The sequence below is a fragment of the Mobula hypostoma genome, chromosome 1, assembly GCF_963921235.1.
Source record: "Mobula hypostoma chromosome 1, sMobHyp1.1, whole genome shotgun sequence".
NCBI lineage: Eukaryota > Metazoa > Chordata > Chondrichthyes > Myliobatiformes > Myliobatidae > Mobula > Mobula hypostoma.
Genome location: NC_086097.1, coordinates 38,064,271 through 38,090,971, shown reverse-complemented (window position 1 = coordinate 38,090,971; position 26,701 = coordinate 38,064,271). Strand labels below are relative to the sequence as shown.

The following is a 26,701-nucleotide window of genomic DNA, read 5'->3' as shown; positions in this document are numbered from 1 at the left end:
GAAATTCCCTGAACAGCACTGGGACACTTACACTGAGAATACAAAGAAATCTCTTTTTGGAGGATAATCAGACATCTTCATTATCCTTCACCTCAGCTGCAAAAATGTCTAGACAGAATTCAGAGTGATGCTGAGAAAAAAAATGGCTGAAAGGCCCTCTGTGCACTGTATTGGAGGCAGACGGCCACACCCAAAGCTGATTCTAGATTCTTTACAAATAGATAATCAAATGAATGGTCCCACTTGTCTCTGCATAAATTATTTTAGTAGGTCATACAACAGTATATTTCATAACTAGAATATGTTCATTTTTACTTTGTTTCAGGCAGAATCTTCACCGCATGTCTTTTAGGTGCTTTGCATGAGGCAACACGAACAGTATATATGAAATAATTAATTTTGAACAGCAAGTCTGAATGTGAAACGGAATCTTTTTTCTACATAACAAATAATCAGCTTTGAGAAAAATATGCATTCACTATGGGTGTGTCCCTTTGAAAAATGATGCTGTACAGCTCTACTGTTAAATGCTGCTCAGAAAGAGAATGACAATTAAACAGATTCATTCATTCCAATATTATCTTATTACTTATTTAGCTGGAATATCAATTCACAATTAATAAACACAGATGATCAAATACCATTCACTCTAGAAAGGTTTTGCAGCCATACACACAAAGCAACGAAAAATGTAGCTTGTGCTTTCCTTCAGCAATTTTAATCTGCACCATACCTAACCACAGCACAATACGGCACAACAAATTACTTCACTGCTGCAATAAAAACACAAGTGAAAGGGCCACAGGTGAACAAAGCACATTTTAGTACAGTCACAACTGCTCCTGATTCAGTGCTTTCAAAACAAGCAAACAAATTGAGTACCCTGGTTCTTCCAGCAACTCCACAAGCATTCCATCTTCGCCGAATCCACACTGGTCTGCATCTTGGGACATCAAAAATCTCACTGATATTTCGGCCACTAGAAAATTCAGTTAGGCATTCCAATGCATTTATGGGGTGAAGTACGTACTGGCAGGAGACTGGTGTAGTAAGCAGAGCAGGGGAAAGGGGAGGGCAATATGTAAACGCTGCAGTCTCCACTGCAGCAAATCAGCACTGCCATGTAATTGCCCTGGGGATTGCTCTTCCTCTGAAACAGAATGCAAATCTCTCTTCAAATTAAAAGCAGCTCACTCCTGTTCAACAAGACTCAGGTACTCAGCTACTTAAGTAATCAACCTAATGGTACAGGAACATGAGTAATTAAACATAACATAGATCTGATGCATCTATTTTTAGGAGTTTTGATTTCTGGCTTCCACATAAAAAGCACATGAAAGACCATCAGTAGGTAATTAGATTAACAGCCCAATTTTCCAAATAATTATCTTTATTTTGATATCAACCACCTGTACCACACAGATTACATCATAAAATCTGGCTTTTATCATGAAATCAACCTGTACATCAGCTGTCCAAGCAAAAACAACAAGACCGAATTCATGAATCACAATAGCCTTCTAGCGTTCCTGTAAACAATATATTCACTAATCTATTAAATCTAAATCTTTCATTCGGCAATGTAGCATACCTACTCTTTGTATTAATTGATACTTTGAACAACAATTACTTTGGAAATAAAACTTTCATTACTACTTTGTTGCTATTAGCTAGAAAAATCACAAAACAAAGTATTAAATTCAAACAGATGTAGAGATGCCATTTTTATGAAAGTGTGTTGTAATAGACATATCTTATGAAAACTATTATAATTCTATGCACACACCATCCAGAGATAGAGCTCCATTCCATGTAACTTAAAAATAGCGACAACTCATTTTAGAGACACAAGAAAGACCACAGATGCCGGCATGGAGCAACATACAAAAAGAAATGCCAGAGGAACTTTGCAGGTCAGATAGCATCTAGATAGGAAATGAACAGTCGACATTTCAGGTCGAGACCCTTCATCAAAACCGGTGTTTTTATGAAGTAGAAACAGGCAAAGTAAGGATAGACAAATTTCAAGTGCAAATTTGTACTTAGACATGGAAGGCAATGCAGTAAGGGGAAAAAAAAGTCAGGGATGGGGATACAGACAGAATGAAAAAGCAGCAAATGATTTGGTCGTACCTTGGGCTTCAAATATGCAATCTCTTCATTTTAATGCTCATCGAATCATCAGGTTCTTATGGCACGGATGAGGTCATTCTCTCTCCAAGTGCTTACCCACTTAACTTTTTTTAAGTACTGATTGATACCATGAATTTCAAATTACAACCCTAAGTAGAAATGTTTTTCCTCAAACCCTCCTTGTACCTTTTGCTCAAAATTTGTGGCTGTGAGTCAAAAGTCAGAGGGGAAAGATTTAAAAGGGATCTGAGGGGCAATTTTTTTCCACACACAGGTAGGTAATGGAATGAAGTGCCAGAGGAAGTGGTAGAGGCAGATAATAATTACAATATTTAAAAGACATTTGGACAGGTTCATTGATAGGAAAAGTTTTTTTAAAAAAGGGCCAAATTCAGGCAGATGGGACTAATTCAAGAAATCACCTTGGTTGGCATGGGTGAGTTATTCTGGTCTCCTGGTCTTTGGATTATCTGCTAATGGAAATAGATTTTCCATCTGAAGTGCGTATGATCTTGCACATTTTTAAGCAACCTCCTCTCAAACTTCTTTACTTCAAAGAACACAACCATACCTCCTCCAGCCTAACATCACAGCATAATCTCAGAATAGAAACCATCTAGGTTAATGTTAAGTGGGAAATGCATATAAATTGGCCTTTTCTGCTCTTTCTGGCCCTCAAATGTCAATGCCATTTTCCATAGAGAACATAAATACAGAAGTCATAGTGTTATTCAGCATAGAAACAGGCCTTCTGGTCCAACTCAAGCAGGCCAAATAAGGTGCTTTTCAGAACTAGTCCCATCTGCCTAGATTTGGACTATATCCTTTTTAACCTTTCCTATTGATGAACCTGTCCAAAGGTCTTTTAAATATTGTCATTATACTGGTCTTTAGAACTTCCTTTGGCACTTCATTCCATATACCTACCACCCTGTATGTGGAAAAACTTGCCTTTCAGATCCACTTTAAATCTTTCCTCTCCTACCTTTGACATGCCCACAAGTTTAAGATTCCCTTACTCTGAGAAAAAGACCATGGCTATCCACCTCATCTCTGTCTCTCAAGATTTTATTTATTTATTTACGGAGACAGCGCAGAATAGGCCCTTCAAGTCACGCCGCCCAGCAACTCCCAATTTAACCTTAGTCTAATCACGGGACAATTTACAAAGGACATTTAACCTATCATCTTTGGACTGTGGGAGGAAACCGGGGAACCCAGAGGAAACCCATGTGGGCACTTGGAGAACAGACAAAATCCTACAGGCACTGGCGGGAATTGAATCCGGGTCGCTGGTACTGTGAAGTGTTGTGCTAACCACCACACTACTGTACCACCCCTTGTATACAAAATAAAGTCACCTTCCGTCTTCTTTGCTCCAGGTAAAGCAATCCCAGCTTATCCAGTTTTTCCTTTTAACTCAAGCCTTCCAGTCCCAGCAATGGCCTTGTGACACTTTGCTGCACTTTCTTACCAGAACTGTGTATAACATCCTAGATGTGGTCATTTGGCTCAGTCCTTCCAAACCTTTCATATCAACGTATCTGTCAAAATGGGCCATATTTGAACTGGCAGCAATAACTACTGCAGTGCCATGGGGATCAGTGCTCAGGTATTTATAATCTTTATTATGAGTGAAAGGCCCAGGTTTATTATAACTAGAGACAAGAAAACCTGCAGTTGCTGGAAATCCAAGCGACACACACAAAATGCTGGAGGAATTCTGTAGGCAAGACAGCATCTATAGAAAAGAGTAAACAGTCAACGTTTTGGGCTGAGACCCTTCATCAGGACTAATCTCAGCCCGAAACGTCGACTCTTTACTCTTCCGTAGATGCTGCCTGACCTGCTGCGTTCCTCCAGCATTTTGTGTGCGCTGCTTTATCATAACCAGATCTGTTGACAGTACCACGACAGACAGAGTATCTGGTAGAATACAGAATGCAAAGAATCTGCATTGGGATAGATACAGGTTAACTGAGGGGGCAAGTTGGCAGATAGTGTAATATTGAGAAAAAATGTGGTATTAGAAAGAACTTCCACTTATCCATGACATCAAGACATCATAAAGGGCCTGTCTAATGAAGTACTCCTGAACTATTGTCACTATTGTGGGTTATAACATTTGATCATTTTTGATGATTTTCAACAAATTATTAAATGAAGAAAGTGTTCCATTTGCCGGGATATTGCTTTGATTCAGATTTGAATTTGTGCGTATGTATATTCGCACTTGTCATCTGGCTTTGGTCTGTTGATACAAGATAAACCTAGACAGTATCAAGCAGTGATAGAGTCATAGAGTCATACACACAGAAATGAGCCCTACAGTGTACCACGTACATGCCAGCCTCCTTGCTGATCCTAAAATGCTTGCCTGCAATGGTTTCTGTATCCTTCCAGGATACCTGTTTGCCTAAATGTCTTTTGAACGTAATGATTGTACAGTATCTGATTCCATCATTTGCTCTGGTGGCACATTTTGGAAATCAACCACTCCCTGTGTAAAAAATAATTACCTCTCAACTCCTCTTTAAAATGCCTTCCACTCACCTCTAACCTATGAACACTTGTTTTTGATACATCTACTATGAAGAAAAGATTTTAACTATCTATACCACCTATGCATCTTATAACTTTATAGACCTCTATCAGGTTACTTCTCAGCCTCATTCACTCCAGGGTAAGCAAACCTAGCTTATTCAATCATACCCCATAATCAATCCAGGCAAGATTCCATCGAGTCTCCTCGGCATTCTCTCCAGCAGAACCACATCCTTCCTTTGGAGTGGTGACCAGAGCTGCACATGATACTTCAAATGCGGTCTCACAGTTTTGGAAAGTAGCAACATAAAGTCCAAACTTATATGTTCTATGCCTAGCCTATACAGGCCAGTATACCATTTGTCTTCGCCGCCACCTTATAAAGCCACGCAGCTACTTTCAGGGAACTATAACATTCCGTGGTGCCCTACCATCTACGATTTATGTTCTATCCCTATATGACTTCCCAAATGGCATCTCATAGAAACATAGAAAACCTACAGCACAATACAGGCCCTTCGGCCCACAAAGCTCTGCCGAACATGTCCTTACCTTAGAAATTACCTAGGGTTACCCATAGCCCTCTATTTTTTTAAGCTTCATGTACCCATCCATCCAGGAGTCTCTTAAAAAGAGACTCTTAAAAATGTACCTACTTCCAAGCACTTTAAAACTGTGCCCTCTCGTGCTAGCCATTTCAGTCCTGGGAAAAAGCCTCTGGCCATCCATACGATCAATGACTCTCATCCTCTGTCGCTCCAAGGACAAAAGGCCAAGTTCACTCAACCTATTCTCAGAAGGCATGCTCCCCAATCCAGGCAACATCTTTGTAAATTTCCACTGCACCCTTTCTATGGTTTCCACATCTTTCCTGTAGTGTGGCAACCAGAACTGAGCACAGTACTCCAAGTGGGGTCTGTCCAGGGTCCTATATAGCTGCAAAATTACTTCTCGGCTCTTAACTCAATCCCACGATTGATGAAGGCCAATGCACCGTATGCCTTCTTAACCATAGAATCAACCTGCGCAGCAGCTTTGAGTGTCCTATGGACTCGGAACCCAAGATCTCTCTGATCCTCCACGCTGCCAAGAGTCTTACCATTAACACTATATTCTGTCATCATATTTGACCTACTAAAATGAACCACCTCACACTTATCTGGGTTGAACTCCATCTGCCACTTCTCAGCCCAGTTTTGCATCCTATCAATGTCCCGTTGTAACCTCTGACAGCCCTCCACACTATCCACAACACCCCCAACCTTTGCGTCATCAGCAAATTTACTAATCCATTCCTCCACTTCCTCATCCAGGTCATTTATCAAAATCACAAAGAGTACAGATCCCTGAGGCACACCACTGGTCACTGACCTCCATGTAGAATATGACCCCTCTACAACCACTTTGCCTTCTGTGGGCAAGCCAGTTCTGGATCCACAAAGCAATGTCCTCTTGGATCCCATGCCTTCTGACTTTCTCAATAAGCCTTGCAGGGGATACCTTATCAAATGCCTTGCTGAAATCCATATTCACTGCATCTACTGCTCTACCTCCATCAATGTGTTTAGTTACATCCTCAAAAAATTCAATCAGGCTCGTAAGGCATGATCTGCCTTTGTCAAAGTCATGCTGACTATTCCCAATCATATTATGCCTCTCCAAATGTTCATAAATCCTGCCTCTCAGGATCTTCTCCATCAACTTACCAACCACTGAAGTAAGAAGTGAAGTATCTCCTTTCACTTGTTGGGATTACATTCCATCAGCCAGTTCTCTGCCCAATGGTCCATCTGATCTATGTTCTGCTGTAGTTTTAGACAACTTATTTGCTATTCACAATGCTATCAACTTCTGCAGCATCTGCAAATGTACTAATCACACTCCCCACATTCACATCCAAGTCACTAATGCACATCACAATCAACAAGCAAACTAGCACCAATCTCAATTACTGAATACAGACTTCCACTCGAATAGCATCCTACCAACAGTACCCTCTGCCTCCTAGCACCATGCCAATTTTAGATCCAGTTTAGCCAGCTCACTTTGCATCTAATGTGTCTTAACTTTCGGGACCAGCCTACGCTGTAGGACCTTGTTGCATGCCCTATGGAGGTCCATCTGGACCCAGGGCTCCCAGCGTGGGGTTCACAGACCCTTCAGTTAATAGTAGAGGTCCATGGCATAAAAATGGTCGGGAAACCCTGATGGAGTCAGTACCTACGGCCCTGCCTTCATCAATCTTCTTCATTCTATCTTCAGAAACTCAATCAAGTTAATGAGGTGGGATTACCCCTCCTGACCATCTCTGGTCGGCCCTTGCCTTTTCAAAAATATATAATTAGAATCAGAATTGAATCAGGTTTATTAACACTGTATGTCATGAAATTTGTTGTTTTGTGGTAGCAGTACAGTGCAATACATAAAAAAAATTACCATAAGCTACAAAAAAAGAGGTAAGAGTAATAAATAGTGCAAAAGAGGATTAGTGAGCTGGAAGTCATGGACTGTTCAGAAGTCTGACTGCGGAGGGGAAGAAGCTAATCCTAAAATGTTAAGTATGCATCTTCAGGCTCCCTAATTAGGGCCTTCTACCTAATGGTATAATGTCATAGTGAAATATATGTCTTAAGTTCTCTCCAATAATTTTCCTACCACCACATAAAACTCACCCCTAGTTAACTGGCTTATCTCTGCTGTCCTTCTTAAATAAATATTGGCTATCTCCAGTCTTCGGCTCCCAGCTTTTTCTAAAAATGATACAAACATTTCAGTCAGGGCCTCAGGTAGCTTCTCTCTTCCTGGGATTGGACTCACCCAGCCCTGGATACTAATGAACGCTAATTATACGATGACACTTAGACCTTCTCCAGATTATCCACATACCCTTCCCCGAATTCACTATCTTCTGTGCTCTTCTCCTTATTGAATACAAATGAGAAGTATTTATTTAATGTCTGGCTTCACACAGAGATTATCCTTCTGGCCCCTTAGTGGTCCTGCTCGTTCGCTGGCTGTAATCATGTTCCTGTTTTGAGCCTGAATAACCTCATTCGGAGAATTGAAGGCCTTTGTTCAGTGGCATCAGACACACATGAAGTCTATGAAGTTAAGAAACCAAGCCCATTTGACTTGACTCTCTCACTTAATAAATTAGTATATGCCTCCATTCAAAAGTATCAAAATATTCTTGCCTGATGTAAATATGTCAGCTGTCCAATGCAAGATGAGGTAAACGTTAAAGGCTCATGACTCTGCCAGACAATACTCAAGTGTGCCTGGAGCTTTTCCTACAAATAATTACTGCTCACTGGCGCTCTTAAAGCAGGGGGTCATCCCGAAAGAGGCTTTATTATCAGTCTGGCTAGTACAAAAAGCAAGATAGCAGTTTACATTGCATGACCACCTTTCACAAACTTTTAGTGCTCTTTTCCTCGCCTGTGCTTCTATGGTTCAGAAATATTCCTTTCCCAAATTCCCTCAAATATTTCAATCCAAGATATTGCCAATGGTTTTGATGCATCCTTACCTGCCAGGAAAAGTAATAACTTGTTTTATTTTCATTTGTGGTGATTAAGAGTAGAACATGGACAAGTTTGACATTATTTAAGGCTTCACAATGATCTTATAATCTTCTACAAAGTCATCAATGAAGTAGAAGAGTACTTACTTACTCTGGAGAAATTTTTTAGTCACCTTCATACTGCAGGCCTGAAAGCTGATCCAAGGACATTAAACTAGTACAGGAATCCACGCTGAGATTGAACCAAGAAGTGCAAGTGTGATATTAACACGCTACACAGAAATTAACTCTTCCCTATTCAAAGACTAGAGTCCATTTTGAGTTTGACTGGCTATCAAGGAATATTTAACCACAATTTTCCTGAACTAGCAAAATTACTCTATGAATTATTTAAGGCAGACACAGATGAAGTGAGATAATCCTGTTCGACATACTGTGCCAAGCAGGCCACCTGCCTTAAATAAATTGTTATTCAAACCATTTCATGTTACTGAATCCCAAAGGTGACTTCTATCTCAAAGTCAGTACCAATCAAGGTCTAACATCTATTCTTGGTCGGCAAGTTAATCGGCTGATGTTGTTAATAATCTCACCACCCATAATCCAAGAAGGACTCCAAAATCTACTCATGACAGGCACTTACAACATAGAGAATAGAAATCTACAGCACATTACAGGCCCTTCGGCCCACAATGCTGTGCCAACCATGTAAACTACTCTAGAAGTTGCCTATAATTTCTCTACCACATAGTCTTCTATTTTTCTAAGCTCCATATACCTACCTAAGAGTCCCTTAAAAGACCCTATTGTATCTGTCCCTATCACCTTCGCTGGCAGTGCGTTCCACACACCCACCACACTCTGTGTGAAAAACTTACCCCTGATATCCCCCTTGTACCTATTTCCCAGCACCTTAAAATTATGCCCCCTTGTGTTTGCCATTTCAGCCCTGATTAAAAAGCCTCTGGCTATTCACACAATCAATGCCTCTCATCATCTTATACACCTCTATCAGGTCACCTGTCATCCTCCATTGCCCCAAGGAGAAAAGGCCGAGTTCACTCAGCCTATTCTCATAAGGCATGCTCTTCAATCCGGGGAACATCCTTGTAAATCTCCTTTGCACTCTCTCTGTAGCATATGCATCCCTCCTGTAGTGAAGTGACCAGAACTGTACACAGTACTCCAAGTGGGGTCTGAATAAGGTCCAAGTGGGGTGTAATTGTTGCTGGCTTTTTGAACGATAATCATTTCATATATATTACTAACTTCAATAAATTAACTGTCACTCAATCTGGAGAACATGCTCATCTCTCCAGTGTGACTCACCGTCTTACCTAATGTCAAGTGGATACAACATCTTAATGAAAGATTTTACTCCCCATTCTCTTTTATGATGGTCAACCCATAAGGGACCTCTGCTGATCACCATGTTTAGCAACGTATTTGACTTCAGAAAATATGTCTGTTGAGGGCTCATTAGAGTCAAAGAGCTAGACAGCCTGGAAAAGGCCTTTTGGCCCGACTCATCCATGCCAACAAGTTGCCTCACTGAGCTCGTTCAATTTGCCAGCATTTGGCCCAACTTCCATCTGAACTTTGCCTATCCATGTGCCTGGCAAAATGTCTTTTAAATGTCATAATTGTACCACATCTACCTCTGGCAGACATTCTACTACCAAGACAGTTGAACCCCAACTGATTTTGACCCATTTGTCCCCAAATTGTCGTGTCAGTACGTGTGCTCCCACTTGCTCTTGTGACCTCCAGTAGACCTCAGAAGGTGACCATTTGGACAAATTTTACTTCTGCTGTTAACACGCTGACGGTTTGCCAATGTACAGTGGGAATGTCATCTGTACTGCAGATGAACAGCAGTTAAAGGTCTAGAAGCTGCTCTTTTTGAGCGAGTGGCCTCACATGCTGGAAATATCCAATCACATTCTGGATAAAGTCAATTGAGTGACACAACATCAAAGCAGGCAGTTTGGCTCACTGTGTCAATGCTGATTTTTAACCATGTATCTTCACCAACTGGGCATTGATCCTATGTTTTATTCTCGCCAGCAACACACACAAAAATTGCTGGTGAACGCAGCAGGTCAGGCAGCATCTCTAGGAAGAGGTACAGTCGACGTTTCAGGCTGAGACCCTTCGTCAGGACTAACTGAAGGAAGAGCTAGTAAGAGATTTGAAAGTGGGAGGGGGAGGGGGAGATCCGAAATGATAGGAGAAGACAGGAGGGGGAGGGATGGAGCCAAGAGCTGGACAGGTGATTGGCAAAAGGGATATAAGAGGATTATGGGACGGGAGGGAAATAGGAAAATATATTTGTTTATTGTGGCTAAAGCTACTGCTATTTTGGGATCCTATAGGTACGACCATAACTGTGTCAGGGTGAAAGAAATGCCTTGGTATTAGAAATTAAGAACATGGGTGGAACGGCCGCACAGCATTTGGCGTAACGCCATTAACCTGCAAGCAACCCAGGCTCAATTCCGCCATTGCCCGCAAGCTGTTTGTATGTTCTCCCGGTGAATGTGTGGGTTTCCTCTGGGTACTCCAGTTTCCTCCCACATTCCAAAGATATGCGGGTCAGTAGATTAATTGGTCCCAGAGTTGTAATTGGGCACCAGGGGCTGGCTGGGCTAGAGGGGCCTGTCAATGTGCTGTATATCTAAATGGAAAAAGAAATGAGAGCAGGTGTAGGCCAAGAAAGCCTGCTGAGCCACTCAATAAGATCATGGCTGATTTGGCAGTGGATTCAGCTTCGCCAACCTGTCTCTACCCCAAAACCCTCAATTCCCATGCTATGAAAAAATCTAAGTGTGTCTTAAATATTTTTAATGAAGTAGCCTCAACTGCTTCCCTGGGCAGAGAATTCCCCAGATTCACTACTCCCTGGAAAATGCAGTTTCTCCTCCTCTCCATCCTAAACCTATTCTCCCGATTCATGAGGCAATGTCCCCTCATTCTAGTTCCACTTACCAGTGGAAACAACTTACTTGTCTCTCTCTTACCTACCCCTTTCATAATTTTATGCATTTCTTATTAGACTGCGCATCCCTCCGAGCAAATTGTAAGTGCTGTTTTTCCTAGTAGTACACGACTGCCAACATGTAGGAAGGAGTGTCAGGTGTTTGAAATTCCAAGGCCTGGAAAGCTATGGACCTAATGTGGGTGAGCTATGAGCAAGTACTCATCATGGTATCAGAGATGGAGAGGATCAGCAACTTTCAATTCCTCAGCATTATCATTTCAGAGGATCTGTCCTGGGCCCATCACGTAGATGCCATTACAAAGAAGGCACGACAGCAGTTCTACTTTCTTAGAAGTTTGCGAAGATCCGGCATGTCATTTAAACTTCTGACAAACCCTATAGACACATGGTGGACAGTATATTGACTGCTTGCATCACAGCCTGGTATGGAAATACCAATGTCCTTGAACGTAAAAGCCTACAAAAAGAAATGGATATGGTAAAGCCCTCCCCGGCACTGAGCATATCTACAGGGTGTGCTGTCAGAGGAAAGCAGCATCCATCATCAAGGACGCCCACAATCCAGCCCATGCTTTCTTCCCATTGCTGCAGTCAGGAAGGAGGTATAGGAGCCTTGGGTCTCACACCACCAGGTTTCAGGAACAGTTATTATTAGCCTTCAGGCTCCTGAATGAGTGTGGATAACTTCACTCACCCCACTGCTGAACTGACTCCATAACCTGCAGACTCACTTTCAAGGACGCTACAAGCTCATGTTCTCAATACTTTTAACGTATTTATTTAATTATTTTGCTTATTTTTCTTTTTTCTATTTGCATGATTTGTCTTTTGGACATCAGTTGTTTGTCTTTGCTGTGTGCAGTTTTTTATTCATTCTATTTTGTTACTTTGTATTTAGTGTGAATGCCCACAAGAAAATAATCTCAGGGTAGTAATAAATTTCAGTAATCTTCTGTAATAAATTTACTTTTAACTTTGGATGCTGGATCCCCATCACTCAGGTCATGCCTTGTTTTCATTGCTACCATCAGGGAGGAGGTACAGGAGCTTAAAGACACACACTCAGTGATTCAGGGACAGTTTCTTCCCTCCTGCCACCTAATTCTGAATTTAAATGGAACCCATGAACACCACCTCACAACAGACACAAAATGCTGGAGGAACTCAGCAGGCCAGGCAGCATCTATGGAAAAGAGCAGTCGACGTTTTTCGGCCATGACCCTTTGGCAGGACTGCTGAAGGATCTCGGCCTGAAACATTGACTGTAATCTTCTCCATAGATGCTACTTGGCCTGTTGAGTTCCCCTAGCATTTTGTGTGTTGCTTGCCTTTCCAGCATCTGCAGATTTTCTCTTGTCTGTGACTGAACATCACCTCACTATTTTTTAAAATTTCTGTTTTTACATTACTTATTTAACTAATTTATAAACTGAATACTTACTGTTTTTATTTTCTATAATTATGTATTGCAATTTTCTGCTGTCTCAAAAGCAATAAATTGCGTGACATATGCCAGTGATATTAAACCTGATTCTTGATGAGATTGGTACAGACAAGTACAATTGTCTACACAGAAATGGTTAGCTGAAGATCTACTTCTGTGTTGTACGCCTCTTTGATTCTATTGAAAACGTAAAGGTATCCTCTTTAGTCGTGTTCAAAATATTCTCAGATGATTCATTGGTTGAGTGACATGGACAAAACAGTAAACATTTTCTTTTGATCAGTCAGTACATGAACACATCACATTTTACAGCAGTTATTGTTTCAAAGCATTACTGATGCACATTCCCAAATCTAAACAAAAGGTGCCCAGATCTGTTTCCCTTGAAATTAAGTGTGAATAAAATGAGCAGCATCAACTTTGTGCAAATGAACAATACCTCACTCATCCAAAACTGTTCCTGTTGGCACAGAATTCAGTCAAACCTGCTGAATATTTCCAGCATTCCTGTTTGTAATCTCCTTCTTTGGCTTTAAAAACACATAGGACATCCATTGCAATGTCGTTAGTTAAATAGGCTAGCCTTACTCATATTACCATTAAAATGTGACAGGCATATTTTTAAATAAATAATGTGTTAAATTAACTTTGGTTTAACTAATTTTGTTGAAATAAGCATAAACATTCAACAAACTCAAGGGAAAAAATTTCCTTAATGTAGCAAATTAAAACTTGAGGTAAACATGTGAACAGAGGTAGATAACCCAGTGAAAGGTCCTTCGGCTCAACTTCTCTGCTGACAAAATTGCCTACGCATTTGGTTCATAATCTTCTAAACCCTTCAGAAAAGATTTACAAGGATATTGCCAGGATTAGAAGGCCTGAGTTACAGAGAGTGGTTGGCGAGGCTAGGTCTTTATTCAGAATCAGATTTAATATCACCAGCATATGTTGTGAAATTGGTAAACTTTGCTGCAGGAGTACAATGAAATACATGATAAATAAATATAGAGAAAAATACTGAGTTACATGCGGTATACATGTTAATTAAATGGTTAAATTAAAATAAGTTGTGCAAAAAAACAGAATGCCCTTTTAGAAATCGGATGGCAGAGTCTGGCCTTGAATCACTGAGTGAGTTTGTTGGAACGTAGAAGAATGAGGGATAACCTGGTAAGTCATGTTTAAAATTATGAGGGGCTTTAATAAGGTGGATGGTAAGTCTTTTTGCCAGGCTAGGTGAATGTAAAACTAGGAGGTATATATTTAGGTAAGAAGGGAGTGATTTAAAAGGACCTGAAGGGCAACTTCTTCATGCAAAGGATGGCGAGTATATGTAAGCATTTGAGGCAGGTACAACAGTATCATGTAAATTGGAAGGGTGGGGCTTAGCGTGGTCTTGGTCGAACGCAGGAAATTGGGACTAGCTGAGTAGACACCATGGTCAGCATGGTCTCTTTTTTTTTAAAGTATAAGAGCACATATTTATTCCATGGTCAGCAGTATTGATCTCTATTAGCAATTTGCTGTTATGATAAATTCACTGCAGGCAGTAATAACATTAGACATTTTTTCCTTGCCAAGTGCAGCACAGAACAGCACATCATCAATCAGTCAGAGCCAACCTGAGCATTTATTAATCCAGAGGATATGCTTAGGGAAAACTAAAAATTGTCTCTTGCTGCACAAAGTATAGATCAGCATATTGCCTATACAATATTTAACATGTCAAATTGCTTACCAAAGTATTATTGTGGTAACTTAATAGATCTCCGAGTCTTACCTAAAGACAGCAATACTTTGGTAAGCAATTACTGCATATCTGATTGACAAGTATGTGAGATACAATATAATACAATACAGATTTCCAACAAGTTTTATTTCTGCTCACAAGATAGATTTCCAAAAGATTTTGTGGCATAAGAAAATAAATGAGATTTTTCCCCCCAACTGATTCGCATGCATTCAACCTTCTGTGATGTACCTATTCTGACCAATACTAATAAGTTACCGACTACTGGGAGTGTCCCTAGAAAAAGCCATGGGCCAGCCAGCATAAAATAAATTATGCAAATCTTTAAGAGCAATTATCCAACACAATATTAATAAAGTGCTTCGATTAGTAAATGAAAACAGGGCAAACTGATGTTTCTTTTGATGAAGCCTTTTGACAGTAATGTAGTAGATGATGTGCATGTGGACTTTCATAAGGTGCCTGACATTGAACTGCATAAGGAAAGTCTATGAGATTAAAGACACAATGGCTGTTGGGGTAAAACAGAATGAGGGGCAGAAACGAGTATCCAACACAATATTAATAAAGATAGAGAGATAGACCTCTTACTTTTATGTTCTTATAAGAAATAGAGTCCTTACTTATATACATCAACTAATGACCAGACCCTATAGGTTATAATTTCAGAGCTTTGCGGATGGCAGTAAACAGACTTCAGCAAAATATAGGTAGATAAAAAGGAAGGACTAGTGGAAGATGAAATTTAGATTAAGAATGTGAAACCATGCATCTCGGATGGAAGTTCAAGTTCATTGTCATTCCGATCACGTACATGTACGACGCCAAATAAAACAATGTTCCTTCAGACCAAGGTGCACAACACAATACGTATAACTTACACACAACCCAAAAGGTAATGTCACCGCAAATAAAAAGGTTCATTCACATCACAAGTGAAAAAGTAATCAGTATAATGCGAATGGCGCTTCATACATGGTGAGACCTAGGTGGTGACAGTGAAACCCTGATTTGAAAAGTTAGAAGTGAGACCCCAATGATCATTTCAGCAGTCCTCACAATACTTTGTAGGGACTTGCGGTCAATGCTAGACCATAATGCAGCTGGTCAGGACACTCTCAATAGTGCTTCGGTAAACACACACAGAATGCTGGAGATACTTAGCAGGTCAGAAGCATCTATGGAAATGAATGATCAGTTGACATTTTGGACCAAGATCCTTCATCAGGACTGGAAAGGGAGGGGATGATGCCAGAATAAAAAGGGAAGGAGGACAAGCTAGAAGGTGATAGATGAAACCAAGTCGGTGGGGGATGGGGTTAAAGTAAGAAGCCAAAGGTGATAGGTAGAAAGAGTGAAGGGCTGGAGAAGAATCTTTATAGGAGAGGAGGGTGAACCATAGGAGAAAAGAAAGGAGGAGGATGGTCACCAAAGGGAGGTGATAGGCAGAAGAGATAAGAGACCAGAGTGGGGAATAGAAGAAGGAAGGGGGAGGGAGGAAAATTACCAGAAGTTGGAGAAATCGATGCTCATGCTATCAGATTGGAGGTAACCCAGACTGGATTATAAGGTGCTGCTCTTCCAACCTGAGAATGGTCTCTTCATGGCAGAAGAGGTAGCCATGGACCAGCATGTCAGAACGGGGACAGCATTTAAAATGGTTGGTCACCAGGAAATCCCACTTTTTGCGGATGGAGCAGAGATGCTCAACAAAGTGGTCCCCCAATCTCTATCAGGTCTCAACAATGCAGAGGAGGCTGCATCAGGAGCATGGGTAGAGTAGATAACTTCAAAAGGTTCAGAGGCTGGGAACAGGTACAGTCAGGAGAGCCGCAGTCTTTCTGCACTACATTAACACTACTTCATGCACCCATGCTGAGCTCAACAATTTCATCAACTTTGCCTCCAATTTCCACCCTGCCCCTAAATTCACTTGGTTCATTTCTGAGACTTCTCTCCTCTTTCTCAATCTCTCTGTCTCCTTCTCCAGAGGAAAATCTGTCCAACAATATCTGTTATCAACCTACCAATTACCACAGCTATCTTGGCAAGATCTCTTCCCAATGTGTCTTTTGTGAAAATGTTCTTAAGAATGTTATTTCCTCTATCAACCTGGGGAAAGCCCCTGGCCCTGATGGGTTTACCGTAGAATTTTATAAATGTTTTGCACCTTCATTAATCCCTTGGTTCTGTAGGCTTTTCGAAGCTTCATTAAATCTTGGTAAACTTCCCGAATCTTTCAATAGAGCGTCAATCTCTCTAATATTAAAGAAGGATAAAGATCCTGCTCAATGTGCATCTTATAGACGAATATCTTTATTAAATGTTGACTCTAAAATTTTCTCTAAGTTATTAGCAAACAGATTAGAAAAAGTACTTCCTTTTATTATTTCGGAAGACCAAACGGGTTTTATTAAAGGTCATTACTCTTGTTATAACATTCGCACACTGTTAAATATTGTTTATACCCCCTCACAAAATGTTCCTGAGTGTGTTATCTCTTTAGATGCTGAGAAAGCTTTTGATAGAGTAGAATGGCCTTACTTATTTAAGGTGCTTGAAATGTTTAATTTTAGCTCGAAATTTATATCCTGGATCAAACTGTTATATCATTCTCCTGTGGCCTCGGTCCATACTAACTCTCTAAGCTCACCTTTTCTCCCTCTTTTTCGAGGTACTCGACAAGGTTGTCCTCTTAGTCCTTTATTATTTGATATTGCATTAGAACCTCTTGCAATTGCCATTCGAGAATCTCCAAATATTACTGGGATAACTCGGGGCTTAAAGTCCCATAAAATATCACTCTATGCTGATGACTTACTTTTATATATTTCTAATCCTCAAAAATCCATCCCTGCTGTTTTAGAGTTATTAGCACAATTTAGTCTCTTTTCAGGTTATAAATTAAATCTTAGTAAGAGTGAACTTTTCCCGATTAATAAACAACTTCCCTTATATCATAACTTTCCATTTAAATTGATTAATAATTATTTTTCATATCTTGGGATTAAAATTACTTGTAAACACAAAGATTTATTTAAGATTAACTTTTTACCCTTAATTGACCATATTATTCAACTTACATCTAAATGGTTTCCTTTATATTTAACTTTGATTGGTCGTATTAAAGCAGTTAAGAAGTTTTTTCTGCCAAAATTTTTATATATATTTCAGGCATTACCGATTTTTGTTCCAAAATCTTTTTTTGATAAAGTTGACTCAAAAATTTCTTCATTTATTTGGCAAAATAAAAACCCGAGACTGGGTAAAATACATTTACAGATAGCTAAGAGAGATGGAGGTTTAGCATTACCTAACTTTAGATTCTATTATTGGGCAATCAATATTCGACATATGAAATTTTGGTTACGACCAGGATATACTATCCATTCCTAAATGGGTAGCATTGGAATTACAATCTGTTCAGGGCTATACACTTGGCTCTATTTTAGGTTCCTCTCTTCCTTTTGATTTGAAACGTCTTAAACAGGTATCTAACCCGATAGTTAAATATACCTTACGTATTTGGTTCCAATTCAGAAAATTTTTTGATCTTAACCAATTTGGGCTAGCGATTCCTATTTTAGGTAACATATTTTTTCCTCCCTCTTTTACGGATCGTGCTTTTCAAATTTGGAAGACTAAGGGTATTTCACGGTTTTTGGATTTATTTTTAGATGGTTCCCTTATGTCTTTTGAACAATTATCTAATAAATATAATTTATCAAGAATACATTTTTTTTAGATATCTACAAGTTAGAAATTTCCTAAGTACTATACTTTCTTCTTTTCCAATGCTTCCTCCTACATACATTTTAGATACTATAATTAACCTTAATCCATGTCAGAAAGGTGCATCGGCTATGATTTATAATATTATTATGAAACTTAGGAAAGCTCCATTTGATAAGATTAGGGTAGATTGGGAACAGGAATTGGGGTCTATCGATAATTTCCCTGGATGACTGGGGGCAGATTTTACAATTAGTCAATACTTCCTCTATCTGTGCTAAACATTCCCTAATTCAATTTAAATTTGTTCATAGAGCACGTATGTCCAAAGATAAATTAGCTCGCTTTTATTCTCATATTAATCCTTTTTGTGATAGATGTCCGGGGCAGATAGCCTCTTTAACTCATATGTTTTGGTCTTGTCCTACTCTGGAAACTTTTTGGAGAGACATTTTTAATATTATCTCAAAGGCATTGAATATAGATATCTCACCTCACCCTATTACTGCTATCTTTGGACTACCTAAAATTTCCAGTAATCTTTCTCCTTCAGCCCGTAGAATGATTGCATTTCTTACTTTAATGGCGAAAAGATGTATTTTACAACATTGGAACGAGCTTAACGCTCCAACCACCTTTTATTGGTTTTCTCAGACGATATTATGCTTGAATTTGGAGAAAATTAGAAGCAATCTTTATGATTCCTCACTTAAATTTGAACAGACCTGGAGATCTTTTATTCAATATTTTCATTTAAAGTAATTTTTTTTTCTTCTCTTTTTTGCTCCATATTTATATACCCTTGTTTTTTTTTACTGTTTTTAATGGAGGTCGGGTTTGAGGACGTGATTTTAAGTTCTTTAACTCTATTTGGTTCCAAGTTAGCCCATTGCTTTGCTTTGCTTTTAGTTTAGTTGCACGGTGGGTTTTTTTTGGGGGGGGTTTTTTCTTTTCTCTATTGATATATATATATAAAATTAGTATACTTTTATATTACCTTAGTATGTTATGTTTAAATTACATTGTTTGTATCACTTTTTTTTCTGTATTAATATTTCATGTAATTTTATTATATTCTAACAGTATATTAGTGCCTATATGGCTTACCCTTTTGTATACTTATTCAATAAAAAGATTTAAAAAGAAAGAAAGAAAGAAAATGTTCCTTCATCTTTGCTGAATCTGTTCTCAGGATAAGGCTTTCCTTTCCAAGACATCAGAAATGTCCTTCCTCAAAGAATGGGGTTTCCCTTCCTCCACCATTGATGCTGCCCTTATCCACACCTTCTCCATTTCCTAGACATGCACACTCACCCCATCTTCCCGCCGCTTTAACAGGGATAGAGAGATAGAGTTTCTCTTGTCCTTACCTACCACCCTATGAGCCTCTGCACCCAACGCATCATTCTCTGCAACTTACGCCATCTTCAACTGGACCCGACCACCAAACACATCTTTACCTCCTCACGCTCTCCACTTTCCACAGGAACCATTCCCTGTGACTCCTTTGCCCATCGTCCCTCTCTAACAATCTCCCTCCCGGCACTTAACCCTGCAAGCAGCAGAAGTGCTACACCTGCCCATTCATCTCCTCCCTCACCTCCATTCAGGGCCCCAAACAGTCCTTCCAGGGTGAGGTAACACTTCAACTGAAAATCTGTTGGGGGGGGTGGGGTCATCTATTGTATCCGCTGCTCCCGACATCGCTTCCTCTATGTTGGTGAGACCCGAAGTAGACTGGGGGACCACTTTGTCAAGCACCTCTGCTCTATTCACAAAAAGTGGGACTTCCCTGTGGCAACTTAACTCCTATCCCCATTCCCATTCTGACATGTCGGTCCTTGGTCTTCTGGCACAATGAGGCCATTCTCAGATCGAAGGAGCAACACCTCATATTGCATCTCGGTAGTCTCCAACCTGATGGCATGAACTTCTATCTATCTATTATTTATTTATTAGTAAAACAGTGCAGGACAATTTACAATGACCAATTAATCTACCTGGTAACATCTTTGGACTGCGGGAGGAAACCAGAGCACCCAGAAAAACCCACGCCGTTTTCCCCATTGGGAAAACAATTTCTCCAACTTTCGTTAACTTTTTCTCCTCCCCTTCTCACTTCATTTCCCCACTCTGGCCACTTTCCTCTTCTCCTCACCTGCCCATCAGCTCCTCCTGGTGCCATTCCTCCTTCCCTTTTGCCCATGGTCTAATCTCCCCTCCCATCGGATTCCTTCTTCTCCAGCCTTTTAACTTTTCCACCTTCAGCTTCTTACTTCAACACCTCCACTTGATATTACCTATCACCTCCTAGCTTGTCCTCCTCCTCCCCGCCCCCGACCACCTTGTGGCATCTTTGTCCTTCCTTTCCAGTCCCGTCTCAGCCCAAAATGTTAACTGCTTATACATTTCCACATGTTGCTGTCTGACCTGCTGAGTTCCTCCAGCATTTTGTGTGGGTCGCTCTGGATTTCCAACATCAGCAGAACCCCTTGTGTTTATGATTTGGTGGTCTTGTAAATACTGAGAGTGGAGAGGGAGCCTCGCTCACCTCACCCTCAGGAATTGAAGACGCTGCTGTAATTTCTTATTGTCAAAGTACATATGAGTTTACATGTATTACCTTGAGACTCATTTCTTGTAGACATTTACAAAAAATACATACAGCATAATTTACAAAAAAAACTATAAACAACTTGCAAACAATGTGCAAAAGACAACAATTAAAAAAACATTAATACTTAGAACATGAGTTGTGGAGTTCTTGAAAGTGAGTCTGCGGGTTACAGAATCAGTTCAGAGTTGTGGGGAATGAAGTTATTCATGCCAATACAGGAGTTGTATGATAATATGATAATCACATTATACAACTGGTATCCTGACTAGTTGTATGATAATAACTGGTCCTGACCCTGGTGGTGTGGTACCCAAGGCTTCTGTACCTCCTACCCATGGTAGGGGCAAGCAGAGAGCATGGGCTGGATGGTGGGTGTCCTTGATGATGGATGCTGCTTCCTTGTGGCAGCGCTCCATGTAAACGCGCCCAATGGTGGGGAGTGCTTTGCCTGTGATGAGCTGGGCTGTATCCACCACCTTCTGTAGAATTTTCAGCTCCTGAGCATTTGTATTTTCATACCAGGCCTTGATGCAACCAGTTAGGATACCCTGCACTGTGCACCTATAGAAGTTTATCGAAGTTTTTGGTGACATGTTGAACTTGCGCAAACTGGACTGTGGGAAAGTGTTAAATAATCACTGAAGACAAGAAGTTGGGAGACATTTAAATGACAGTTTTGCTTTACTGGGAAGAAAAACGTACAAATTCAGCAAAGTTATGCTCAACCTTTACTGAACACTAAACAGACCTATGACCACTGAGAAGTATGTGTTCAATTCTAAGCAATATTATTTTGAAAGAATGTCAGAGCTTGAGAAAATGAATGAACTATATATTTAACAGAAGATTGTGGTGATGGGTTACCTGGAGGTAAAAGAGATGCTGGGGTAAAGGTGAGAAAGTTGTTAACATTTCACAGACTTGTTCAAGATAACAGATAACTAAACAAAGTGGCCAAGATAGTTAGCTACCAAAGGATTCAGATTTAAGGTGATTGAAACAAAATCACATTTTATTCAATGAGGTGTTATGACTTGGAATACACCAAATGAAAGAAAGGTAGCAATATTTTAGTAACTTTGAAAAAACTGAACATTCCTGGACTGTTTCAATGACTTAGTGGTTTGGTGTTTTATGTTCTGTGTTTTTCACCATTTCTGTGATTTGTACCGTTTTTACGCTCTGGTCATTTGATGTTTTCTTTGAATGGGTTTGATGATGTTTCTTTGTTTTGTGGCTGTCTGTGAGAAGACAAAGCTACATACGTAGTTTGATAATAAATGCACTTTGAACTTGAGCTTTGGACATTTACCTTGAAGGGAATTAAAATTTAAAGGACTTTGGAAAATAAAAATTCTATTAACTACATACGTGGACAGTTTTACACTGTAGGACAATTTGCATCTTCAGTCCTAACCTCAAGGTTTCTCAAATAACCTTTGTTAACAAAAGCTAACAACTTTATTCCTAAAAGATCTAACCAATTTGGAAACTTCAGCTTTCAGTGTGTTTCCCATCCTCCTGCTGGTCCAGTTTGCACTTAAGGTGCTTTCCGATATCATACCTTAAATGCCTAGTATTATATTTATATTACATCACTATATTATGAATTCCCCGCCCCTCCAAAAAATACTTTTCTTCCCCCAATGGCTAATTACTTATATTATTTATGTAAGGGGTTTCTTCTTTTATGTTACTGTGTAGGCGAATTAAAATGGCTTCTTTGTTAGGTTATAATTAAAATGGTTTCTTTGTTATGTTAACTGCCGAGGAAGTTCTCCTGCTAGCAACTTGATTTGGTTATATTATTGATAAGAGAGCAAACTAACCAATTGGGATAGATGTTATTCTTTCTAGTGTGTAAGTTATTGTGATGCGCAGGTTCTTGGGGAGAAGGAGCGATGGAGAGAGAATGGACAAGATGCTGTGAGCTGGTTAACGGGGTCAGACCCTGAGCAGGAGTCCAAAGTCCAGGGTTTTCGGCGAGGAGAGGAGACGGAGACAGACTCATGTGGAGCGTCTGGTCGACCACCATGGTTGGTCCCAGGCGGCAGGTCGAGGTTGTCAGAGGGGATCGAATGGTGAAGAGAGGATCGTTACTAGAACTCCAACTGTTGTGCACCAAGAGATTGAACTTTGATAAGTGTGGCGCCTTTTATTTTCCCTTTATATTTTATCTCTATTAATTATATAGTTCCAGTAATATCTATAAACTGTAACTCATTTAATCGTATATGGTGTATTGCCTGTTATTTGGCAGGTGGAGTACATCACACAGCATCCACACAAACTTAATTACCCAGTTTGGCAGGGCCGAAGGCTGTTTCCCTAAACGACAGCAAGTTGAGTGACCCTGAGGCTTGCCAGGGGGGCTACATTTAATAACTAATTGAATGCTGTTTCTAGGTTTCAGTTCATCATTGAACACTATTGTCCCACAGATTTGATGAACAAACTTCTTCTCAGTCTAAATGCATCACTGTGCAACTGGCTGTTGGACTTCCTAACCAACAGAGCTCAGACAGGCAAGATGCACGATCACTCCCCCCTCCTCATCATTCTCAACTCCCCACCCCCCCACCCCCCCAGGGCTGTGTGCTGAGCCCATTCCTGTAAACTCTGCTCACTCGTGACTGCATGGCCAAATACCCGAGCAGTCACATCAAATTCGCTGACGACACAACAGTGTCTGGGCTCAGCACCAACAATGATTAGACAGCCTTCAGAGAGGAGGTAGAAGAGCTCGAGGCCTGGTGCCAGGTAAACAAGTTCCTTAATGCCAACAAAACAAAGGAGATAGTTATCGACTTCAGGAGAACTCACCCCCCCCCCCGCCTTTATATCGGTAGCACAGCAGTGGAAACTTCAAGCAGTTTAAATTCCTGAGAGTGCACGTCTCACACAACCTCTCATGGACCCAGCACATATCCTGCAGTCGAGAAAGTTCACCAAAACCCTCTACTTTCTAAAGAGGCTGAAGAGAGCTGGACTTAGCATATCCATGCTCCTGCCATTTTACAGATGCCCATCCTGACAAGATGCATCACTGCTTGTTACGGAAACTGCACCGTGGCAGACAGGAAGACTCTACAACAGGTAGTCAAAACTGCCCAACACATCACTGGCATCAGCCTGCCCGGCTTCAAGGACATAAATACAGAAAGGTGCTGGAAAACAGCCAGTAACATCATGAAGGACCCCACCCACTCTGCTCATGGACTGTTAGTCCCACTCCCATCAACGAAGAGGGTATCTACACCATGACCACCGGACTCAGAAACAGTTATCTCCAAGCAATAAGGCTGATCAACACCTCCGCCCACTAACTCCACCACTACTTTATTATGTCCTGTCAATCACCATATGTCCAGCCTAGCATCACTTTATGGGCATACAATCAATGTATATAAGCTATCTTATGTATTTATATTTATTCTTGTTTATTATAATTGTGTTCTTTATCTTTGTGTTCTTTCTTGCCCTGCATCAGATCCAGAGGAACGATTATTTCATTCCCCTTTACACTTGTGTACAGGAAATGACATTAAACTTTTTTGAATCAAATCTGCTTTAGTCACAAGAATAAAACTTAATTCAACACTAACATGTTAATATTTGCAATGCAACAGTCATAGTTTGGGTCTACTGACTAGAAGCTGAATATACATCTCACATTGCTGCAGCGCAAAGTATGTCATGCCATAGTGGCAAGGAAAGACCTATTAAAGAAAAATGCGCAGTCATATTTATTTTTGTTACAGCACAAAGCCAAGCATAAACACGAGAAAGTCTGCAGATGCTGGAAATCCAAAGCAACACACACACACACACACACACACACACACAATGCTGGAGGAACTCAGCAGGTTAGGCAGCGTCTATGGAAATGAATAAACAGTCGACATTTCAGGCCAAGACCCTTTATTCAAAACTGGAAAAGAAAGGGGATAGCTTGAAGGTGATAGGTGAAGCAAGGTGGGTAGGAAAGTTCAAGAGCTGGAGAGGAAGAAATCTGATAGAAGAGAGACCATATGAAAAAAGGAAGGAGGGTACCTGGGGCAAGTAATAGACAGGTGAGAAGACGTAAAAGGCCAGAGTGAGAAAAAGAAGCCAATGCTGATTTAATAATAATGTTCTCACTCTGGGCATCAACAGATCAACATACAAAGAGGATCAAGCACTTGGCAGCAGGAGGACAACCTTACATCCCACCCCCCCATTAAGTTGCTCCTACCATCATTTAAAAGTATCAGCAGTTACTGGGATGTTTACTTGCCGATTCTATTGACTACTGGATTGAAAAGATTTTGGTGCTTTCAGACTCTAGCTGTAGCACCTGCAGGTTGAATCTTTGAGACATCAGCCAAAAGATGGTGAATGGTCAGATCTGCAAGTCGGTAAGTCCTACCAGTGCACAAAGTCTTGGGCAAAATTGGCGCTGAAGCTCTCCATGCTCTCTGACAATGGACTACTTATATCAAATAGTTAAATATATACTTACTCTAATTCAGTTTTTTCCCCTACATTATTATGTATCACATTGTATTGCTGCTGCAAAGTTAACAAACACGATATATGCCAGTGATATTAAATCTGATTCTAATCTGTTTTTTGTTGGGCAAAAACGAACACAATGAACTACTTTAAAACAATGGCACTGTGATTACTGATTGAAGCCAACAGTTATAAAGGGTGAAGGAATGCTGAGTGAGCGAGGAAATATTCCCGTTAATGAGATTCATCAATAGCACATTCATTCATTTTCATAGTGGGTACAATTTGCTGGTTTGAATTTTGGAAAATCTGGCTTTTCTTTTAAACTGTACAATGCTTTCACAATACCTGCCTGCTGTTTTAAGTGGATGAAATTATGAGCTTTAGTAACAATGTGTGTTTTGTTTCATATTTCCATGAAAAAGCACAGTATTCAGCCCCCTTGTAAACTATTCACTCTCATGTTTCACTCTGATTCTCCTGGCGCTCTACAGCAGAACTCATTTTCAGTAACCTATTAAACCTGCTAACCAGTAGGTCTTCGGGATGTGGGAGGAAATTGGAGCACGTAGAAGAAACTCGTGAAAATTCCACACAGGCAGCATTGGAGGCCAGGGTGGAAACTGGGTGTCACAACCACGGATTCGGCAGCGCAGTAGATCCGACAGTTGCACTTGTGAATTTGCACATGTCCGCTAATTATTATTTAATCGTGATAGTATTTAACTCCATACTTGTTGTCGTAGTACTTGTAGAGACTTGGACAGAGCACAGCAATGCTTCGCTGCTGTTTTGCATTCGGCCTTCCCTGAGATACTGGACTTTCAAGTCAACTGACTCTGAAGACTAGCGGTATCTGTTTAATGTTTAGATGTTCTTTTCAGCCGCAGTGTAGCCTTCGTTTTCCTTTTGACAGTTTTAGTTAATGGCCCTGTTTGGCCCAGCGTTTGTTTTATTTTTCCCTTTAACGCTGTTCGTATTAAAGTCTGTGAACTATCGACCTGCTTCAGTGTCTCTCACTCCAAACTTGGGCCATATCCGAACCTGGTAACCGCATGACTCGAACACAAAGGTGGACCCAGCAGAGACAGAGCAGCAGTGAGATTCACTGGTCAGGTAGGAGACAAGCTACAGGCAATGGAATCTGTTCTCAGTGAAGTTACAGAGGCAATGCAGCAGATAACCTCATGCTGACAAGCCCCGTCTCACTTGGAGGAAGAGGTATCATCGCTAGCTGCAACTGTACAACAGCTCACCACAGACAATCAGACTCAGGTGTTTGCGATTTCCGCACTCATGGCCGCCATCCATGAACTTACCGTGAACAACCAGCATCAGCTGACAGCCATTAATGTTCTCGCCAGCTCAATTCAGCAGCTTCAGTCCGCCTCAGTCCCACTCCCAGCATCTCTCAGGTCCTCCTTTACTGCTGCCCCAACAATCTCTGCTTCTAATGCTCC

The 26,701-nt window shown here is 40.5% G+C and overlaps 1 protein-coding gene across 3 annotated transcripts in view; it reads right to left on the bottom strand.

The window, feature by feature from the left end:
* The window catches only part of rtn1a (reticulon 1a), a 217,040-nt gene that overhangs the window by 84,558 nt on the left and 105,781 nt on the right, over positions 1-26,701 (bottom strand). Inside the window, exon 1 of one of the 3 annotated variants that reach the window (XM_063046791.1) lies at positions 883-1,135. The exons of the other annotated variants lie outside the window; for them this stretch is intronic. Coding sequence (XP_062902861.1) covers positions 883-943 — 61 coding nt within the window. The 5' untranslated portion in view covers positions 944-1,135. Of the gene's footprint in view, positions 1-882; positions 1,136-26,701 lie in introns of those variants that run through there. 3 annotated transcript variants of the gene reach the window in all.